Below are 8,437 nucleotides of genomic sequence, written 5' to 3'. Positions count from 1 at the left end.
AACAAAAGAAAAAGTCAAGCTGACCCCTGGCTTCAGCTGTCGCTAGTTCACCTGGGAGTCCCCGGGACTCAGGCAGCCCCCCTCACCTCGTCCAGGATGGCAGTGGGGTTGGGCCGAAGGGCTGGCTGCAGGGGCGCAGGAGCAACCTCATCCTCTGAGTCGGAGTCCTCCAGCAGTCTTCGCTTTCTGGCTTCCTCCAACAGGGCTCTGTGGGATGGAAGATGGGAACCTGGATGTGCTCTGCACGGGGCACAGGGCCGGGGATGCGCCTGCTGGGGTGGCGAGGGGCCTGGGTGCCTGGAGACCTCTTTCCGCCTCAGTGAGCAGGGGTGGGAGGGAGTAGGGGGCACACAGATTACTTTCTTTTATTTTTTTTAAAGGGACAAAGTCTAGGCCGGGCGTGGTGGCTCACGCCTGTAACCCCAGCACTTTGGGAGGCCGAGACGGGTGAATCACGAGGTCAGGAGATCGAGACCAGCCTGGCTAACACGGTGAAACCCCGTCTCTACTAAAAATACAAAAAATTAGGTGGGCGAGGTGGCGGGCGCCTGTAGTCCCAGCTACACAGGAGGCTGAGGCAGGAGAATGGGGTGAACCCGCGAGGCGGAGCTTGCAGTGAGCCGAGATGGCGCCACTGCACTCCAGCCTGGGCGACAGAGCGAGACTCCGTCTCAAAACAACAACAACAAAAGACACAAGGTCTCACTCTGTCACCCAAGGCGGGGTGCAGTGGCACAATCATAGCTCACTGCAACTTTGACCTCCTGGGCTCAAGCGATCCTCCCCACGCAGCTTCCTGAGTAGCTGGGTCCACAGGCGTGTGTCCCTGTGCCTCCTTAATTTTCATTTCATTTAATTTTTGAGACAGAGTCTCGCTCTGTGGCCCAGGCTGGAGTGCAGTGGGGCAATCTTGGTTCACTGCAACCTCTGTCTCCTGAGTTGAAGCGATTCTCCGGCCTCAGCCTCCCGAGTAGCTGGGACTACAGGTGCCTGCCACCATGCCTGGCTAATTTTTGTGTGTGGTTTTTTTTGTTTTTTTTTTTTTTGAGATGGAATCTTTCTCTGTTGCCCAGGCTGGAGTGCAGTAGTGCAATCTTGGCCCACTGCAACCTCCACCTCCTGGGTTCAAGCAATTCTCCAGTCTCAGCCTCCCAAGCAGCTGGGACTACAGGCACGCGCCACCGTGTCCAGCAAATTTTTGTATTATTTATTTATTGATTTATTTTTTGAGACGGAGTCTCGCTCTGTCACCCAGGCTGGGGCACAGTGGCCAGATCTCAGCTCACTGCAAGCTCCGCCTCCTGGGTTTACGCTATTCTCCTGCCTCAGCCTCCCGAGTAGCTGGGACTACAGGCGCCCGCCACCTCGCCCGGCTAGTTTTTTGTATTTTTTAGTAGAGACAGGGTTTCACCGTGTTAGCCAGGCTGGTCTCGATCTCCTGACCTCATGATCCGCCCGTCTCGGCCTCCCAAAGTGCTGGGATTACAGGCTTGAGCCACCGCGCCCGGCCAATTTTTGTATTTTTAGTAGAGGCGGGGTTTCTCCATGTTAGCCAGGCTGGTCTCAAACTCCTGACCTCAGGTGATCGCCCGCCTCAGCCTCCCAAAGTGCTGGGATTACGGGCGTGAACCACCGCACCCAGTCTACTTTTTAATTTTTAATTTTAACTTTTTTTAGACGTAATCTTGCTCTGTCGCCCAGGCTGGAGTTCACCTCGGCTCACTGTAACCTCCGCCTCCTGGGTTCAGGTAATTCTCCTGTCTCAGCCTCCAGAGCAGCTAGGATTACAGGCATCCACCACCATGCCCAGCTAATTTGTTTCTGTATTTTTAGTACAGATGGCCTTTGGCCATGCTGGCCAGGCTGGACTCGAACTCCTGACCTCAGGTGATCCGTCCACCTCGGCCTCCCACAGTGCGGGATGGTGGTGGGCAGGAGCCCCCGTGCCCGGACCCTTCTACATTTTTACATTAACTTTTCCATGTCCATTGAGGGCAGTGGTGTGGTTAAGCGCCTGGATGCTGGAACCAGCCTGTCTGGATGGAGCCTGGAGGGTAATCTTGGTGGGGCCATGTCTGAATCTCCCTGGACCTCAGCCCTCCTGCCCATGACGAAAATCCCACTGACTCCCAGGGCTGTGCGGGTAGGGGGTTAGAGCCGCGCCCGGCGCCCGGAAGGTAGCGGGGTTAGAGCCGCGCCCGGCGCCCGGAAGGTAGCGGGGTTAGAGCCGCGCCCGGCGCCCGGAAGGTAGCGGGGTTAGAGCCACGCCCGGCGCCCGGGAGGTGCGGGATGAACGCGGGCTCCCAACACTGTTCTGCACGGCATCGCTCATCTGCGCACCAATTATGCACCGATGAGGAACCTACCATAAACCCAAACCTGCTGGAAGCCCTGGGGACGCAGGAGAGGCCACCACGTCCCTGTCCTTACAGCTCAGATTCTAAAGGACGGAGGGGAGACGAGGTACCAGGAAAGGAGGGGATCAGCATGTGGGCTCAGAGGTGGTCGGCGTCAAAGACATTCACCAGCCAGCCGCAGGGGCTCACCCCTGTCATCCAGCACTTCGGGAGGCTGAGGCGGGAGGATGGCTTGAGTTCAAGCCGGGAGTTCAAGACCAGCCTGGCCAACATAGCGAGGTCCTGTCTCTACAAAAATAAAAACAGTTAGCTGGGCATGGTAATGTGCCCCTGTGGTCCCAGCTACCCAGAAGGCTGAGGCAGGAGGAACGCCTGAGCCTGGGAGATGGAGGCTACAGTGAGCTATGGCTGCAGTGCCGCACTCCAGCCTGGGTGACACGGCGACACCCTGTCTCAAAGAAAAGAAAAGTGTTCACCCAGGAGGCCTGAGGCTGTGTCCTCAGAAGGCGGCTGGTGAGGGCGGCCCTTGGTGGGTGTCTGGGAGCCTGTGCTGGGGACCTCCCACCGTCATGGATGGGACGGGCTCTGAGGCCTCAGCTGTTCCTGCAAACACCATGGTTTATGCCTGACCCCTGCTTTCCTGTCGAGTCTGGAATCCCGGCATGGGCCAGGCAGCGGGGGCTGTGGGACCTCCCACAGGAACCCCACGCTGGGTCTCTACGAGCTTTCCTGGGGATGGCGCCTCTCTCCACTCCTCCCGGCTAGGGCTGGGGGATAAGGCACGTCCTGCGAAGCTGCATCAGGAGAGGATCTGGAAGGCCTGGCCCCCGACACATCCCAAATGCCTTTTCCCTTTGCTGAATCTGCTGTGTCCTCTCACTGTGACAAACCGCAGCCATGCGGGTGACCATGTGCTGAGTCACCGTGCCTGGCGGTGGGCTGGGGACCCCCGAGACAGATGCCGCAAGGGAGAAAGTGAGATGGGCGGTGGGAAAGGGGTCCCTGAAAAGGCGACACTCCAGAGAGCGGGGGAAGGGTTTGGGGCAGAGGCGGCGCCTGCCAGTGCAGAGACTGCGAGGTGGGGCTGGGTTGGGCCGGCCCCGACTCACGCGGTCTCCTGCTCGTCCTCTTCCTGCTCCTGCCTCCGCCGCTCCTCCTCGGACAGGCGGTGCTGCCGCAGCATGGCCTCAAAGTCCACGTGTGCCTGCCGCTGGTTCAGGTCTTTCAGTTCCTGGAGGTTCTCCAGCACCTCCATCTCCAGCTTGGAGTCCTTGGTCCGGTTCTCCAGCACCTGGTGGGGGCAGGGCGGTGGGGCTGAGTGCATGGGGATCGCACCCCGGGGCAAACCCTGCCTGGCCTCGGAGGACACCACGGGCCAAGGGAGGAACCCCCTGTCCCCATGTTTCCATCCTGCTCAGGGAACCCCCTGCCCACGCCCAGAGCTCTGTGTCCATTTCACAGGTGAGAACACTCAGGTCTGGGGAGGGAAAGTGACCACATGGGGCTGAGCAGTGGTGGAGCCAGGATCTGAGCCCCTGGGCAGGGTGGGGTGGAAAGAGGCCGGCTCTGGACTCAGGTGGCCTGGATTTCCGGCCTGGTGGAACTTTCAGTAATAATAATACATCTTTCAGTAAGAATAATAAGGAAAAATTTGGCCAGGCGGGGTGGCTCATGTCTGTAATCCCAGCATTTTGGGAGGCCGGGGTGGGCGGATCACCTGAGGTCAGGAGTTCGAGACCAGCCTGGTCAACATAGTGAAACCCCATCTCTACTAAAAATACAGGCTGGGTGTTATTGGTCACGCCTGTCATCCCAGCACTTTGGGAGGCTGAGGTGGGTGGATTACTTGAGGTCAGGAGTTTGAGACCAGCCTGGCCAACATGACGAAACCCCATCCCTACTAAAAATACAAAAATTAGCCAGGCATAGTGGCAGGCGCCTGTAATCCCAGCTACTTGGGAGGCTGAGGCAGGAGAACTGCTTGAACCCGGGAGGCAGAGGTTGCAGTGAGCCGAGATTGCACTGCTGCACCCCAACCTGGGTGACAGTAAGACTCCATCTCAAAAAAATAATAAAAATAAAAATACAAAAATGAACCAGGCGTGGTGGCACACACCTGTAATCCCAGCTACTTGGGAAGCTGAGGCAGCAGAATCACTTGAACCTGGGAGGCAGAGGTTGCAGTGAGCTGAGATCATGCCAATGCATTTCAGCCTGGGTGACAGAGTGAGACTCCATCTCAAAAATAACAATAAAAAGGAAAAATTGTAAAAGACAACCTGAGCACCTACTGTATACCGGACCCTGGGCTAAGACGTTTCCATATGCCATCTCATTTAATCCTCACGACCCCCATTTTACAGAAAAGGAAACTGAGGCTGAGGGAGGCAAGTCCGGTGGCCACAGGCCCCTGAGGAGCCAGGCAGGGCTGGGAGTGAATCCCGCCTGGCTGCTTCCCAGTGCTGTGACCTTGTTGTATTTGCCCTTTGGAAAATGGCAATTCTGACAGTTTAAAAATATGTCCACAAACTCTGATGCTCCTCCTTTTAAGGGGTGGAGGTGACTCCCCTCCCCTTGAGCAGGGGCTGGCTCTAATGAAATATGACAGAAGTGACGACATATTAACTTCTGCGACTAGGAAATAAAAGCACAAGGCTTCCTCCTTGCTCTCACTCTCGGGTCACGTGCTCTAGGGTAGGCAGCCGCCATGTTGTGAGGATGCTCAAGCAGCTTCCCACACAGTGAGGAACTGAGGCTGACAACCAACAGCCAGTAGGGGGAGCCAGTTTGTGAGTGGCTCCTCCAGCCCCAGTCCAGCCTTCAGATGATACTGCCCTGGCCAACACCTTGACTGCAACCTCATGGGAGCTTCTAAGCCACAACCATCCAGCTCAGTTGCTTCTGAATGCCTGACACTCAGAAACTGTGGGATAATAAATGTTTGTTGTTTTAAGTCACTAAGTTTTGGGATAACCTGTTATGTAGCAATAGCTAATACCAGGGTAAGAGCCCCTTGCTGTCAGTGTAACTAAATTCACATGCAGACAGCAGTGCGACAGGCCCAGGCACACACCAAACCCTCGCCAAGGCTCATTTCCCTCCCAGTTGCTCCACATGGCCATAGAAAATGTTGGATCTGCTCTGATGTGGCTTGCTCAGAAAACTCACATTTGGCAGAGGTGGGTGGGTCCGGGAATAGATAGGAATGGATGGGAAATATGGAAGCAGGAGGGGACAGCAGGGAACACAGTCAGTTTAAAATTTATTGGCCGGGCGCGGTGGCTCAAGCCTGTAATCCCAGCACTTTGGGAGGCCGAGATGGGCGGATCACGAGGTCAGGAGATCGAGACCATCCTGGCTAACATGGTGAAACCCCGTCTCTACTAAAAAAAAAAAAATACAAAAAACTAGCCGGGCGAGGTGGCGGGCGCCTGTAGTCCCAGCTACTCTGGAGGCTGAGGCAGGAGAATGGTGTAAACCTGGAAGGCGGAGCTTGCAGTGAGCTGAGATCCGGCCACGGCGCTTCAGCCTGGGCGACAGAGCGAGACTCCGTCTCAAAAAAAAAAAAAAAAAAATTTATTATATATATACGTGTATATGTATGTGTGTATATATATGTGTGTGTGTGTGTGTGTGTATATATATATATTTTAGTGACAGTCTGGCTCTGCCTCCCAGGCTGGAGTGCAGTGGTATGATCATAACTCACTGCAGCCTCAACTTCCTGGGCTTAAGTGATCCTCCTGTCTCAGCCCCCCTAGTAGGTGGGACCACAGGTGCACACCAGTGCACCTGCCTAATTTTTGTTGTTGTTGTTGTTCAGATGGAGTTTTATTCCTGTCGCCAAGGCTGGAGTGCAATGGTGTGATCTTGGCTCACTGCAACCTCCGCCTCCTGGGTTCAAGTGATTCTCCTGCCTCAGCCTCCTGAGTCGCTCGGATTACAGACACGGGCCACTATTACCGGCTAATTTTTGTATTTTTAGTAGAGACAGAGTTTTGCCGTGTTGGTCAGGCTGGTCTTGAACTCTTGACCTCAGGTGATCCACCTGCCTTGGCCTCCCAAAGCACGTGGCTAATTTTTTTTTTTTTTTTGAGACAGAGTCTTGCTCTGTTGCCCAGGCTGGAGTGCAGTGGCATGATCTCAGCTCACTGCAACCTCTGTCTCCTGAGTTCAAGCAATTCTCTGCCTCAGCCTCCCAAGTAGCTGGGATTACAGGCGCCTGCCACTATGCCCGCTTAATTTTTTGTATTTTTAGTAGAGATGGGGTTTCACCATCTTGGCCAGGCTGGTCTTGAACTCCTGACCTCATGATCCACCTGCCTCAGCCTCCCAAAATGCTGGGATTACAAATGTGAGTCATCGTGTCTGGCCAGCACTGGGCTGATTTTTTAATGTTTCATAACGACAGAGTCTCACTATGTTGCCCAGGCTGGTCTTGGACCCCTAGACTCAAGTGATCTTCCCATCTCAACCCCTAAAGTAGCTGGGACTACACGTTCAAGCCACCATGCCTGGCTCATTTTATTATTTCTGAGAAAAAACAAAATTGTCCTATTGTAAGTGAACATAATTTCTTTCTTTGTTTTTTTTTTTTCAGACAGAGTCTTGCTTTGCTGCCCAGGCTGGAGTGCAGTGGTGTGATCTCAGCTCACTGCAACCTCTGCCTCCCAGGTTCAAGCGATTCTCCTGCCTCAGACTCCCAAGTAGCTGGGATTACAGGCATGCACCACCATGCTTGACTAAACTTTTTTTTTTTTTGAGACAGAGTCTCACTCTGTCGCCCAGGTTGGAGTGCAGTGACACCATCTTGGCTCCCTGCAACATCCGCCTCCCAGGTCCCAGCGATTCTCCTGCCTCAGCCTCCTGAGTAGCTGTGATTTCAGAAGCGCGCCACCACGCCCAGCTAATTTTTGTATTTGTAGTAGAGACAGCGTTTCACCATGTTGGTCAGGCTGGTCTCAAACTCCTGACCTCATGACCCGCCCACCTTGGCCTCCCAAAGTGCTGAGATTACAGGCGTGAGCCACTGCACCCAGTGTTAATTTTTAAAATTTTTCGTAGGAACAGGGTTTTGCCATGTTGGCCAGGCTGGTCTAGGACTACTGACCTCAAGTGATCCTCCCACCTCAGCCTCCCAAAGTGCTGAGATTACAGGCATGAGCCACTATGCCTGCCTCCTGGGGACATCTTGAAGTTTTGCCAACCATGTCCCCCACCCCATCTTCCTTCCTTGGGGACCCGAGGCAGGAAGGGCACACCCCCCAGCACACACACGCACCCACACACACAGTGCTCATGAACACCTGCACGGCCCCCGACTCACCTTCATGGGGTTGTTCAGCTCCTCATCCTCCCGCTCCTTCTGCACCCTCTTCTCCTCCTCTTCCAGGAGCTTCTCAGCCTGGAAATTCCGCGTGGCTCCGTGCTCCATGGTGTAGTCTGTGTTTTCAGGGTCTGTCTGGGGAGAAGATAGACAGACATCAGCTCCTACATCCCCAGGCACCGGAATCTTCTAAAGCAGCACCAGCAGTTTAGGGCCCCTTCTCTCTGATTTTTACTGGTTCTACTACCTTTTCTTTTTCTTGTCTTATTGCTTTGGCCGGTGAGATTTCGTTCTAGTGCTCCTCCCATCTCCTTGGGCAAAAATGCACAATGCCCTGGCACGGACTTTAAGACTCTTCTCATCTGCCCACTACCTCCCTGCAGCCTCCACTCCCTACCCTCAACATGACTGCAAATAAAATCTCCAACGAGGCGGGCAGATCACTGGAAGTCAGGCATTCAAGACCAGCCTGGTCAACATGGCGAAACCCCGTCTCTACTAAAAATACAAGGCCAGGCGCGGTGGCTCACACCTGTAATCCCAGCACTTTGGGAGGCCGAGATGGGCAGATCACGAGGTCAGGAGATCGAGACCATCCTGGCTAACATGGTGAAACCCCATCTCTACTAAAAAATACAAAAAAACTAGCCAGGCGAGGTGGCGGGTGCCTGTAGTCCCAACTACTCGGGAGGCTGAGGCAGGAAAATGGCGTGAACCCGGGAGGCGGAGCTTACAGTGAGCTGAGATCCGGCCA

General features: G+C 54.7%; 1 protein-coding gene across 1 annotated transcript; it reads right to left on the bottom strand.

The window, feature by feature from the left end:
* Nucleotides 1–19: 19 nt before the first annotated feature.
* LOC111535241 (splicing factor YJU2) lies at nucleotides 20–8,152 on the bottom strand. The gene is made up of 3 exons (XM_026450462.1): nucleotides 7,684–8,152; nucleotides 3,467–3,648; nucleotides 20–207 (listed from the first exon to the last, which is right to left on the bottom strand). Exons 1-3 carry the CDS (start codon nucleotides 7,789–7,791, stop codon nucleotides 69–71), a joined length of 429 nt encoding a protein of 142 aa, XP_026306247.1. The 5' UTR covers nucleotides 7,792–8,152; the 3' UTR covers nucleotides 20–68.
* Nucleotides 8,153–8,437: the final 285 nt, after the last annotated feature.

Source organism: Piliocolobus tephrosceles, unplaced genomic scaffold (assembly GCF_002776525.5).
Source record: "Piliocolobus tephrosceles isolate RC106 unplaced genomic scaffold, ASM277652v3 unscaffolded_20330, whole genome shotgun sequence".
NCBI classification, from domain to species: domain Eukaryota; kingdom Metazoa; phylum Chordata; class Mammalia; order Primates; family Cercopithecidae; genus Piliocolobus; species Piliocolobus tephrosceles.
This window is presented reverse-complemented; position numbering and strand designations above follow the sequence as displayed.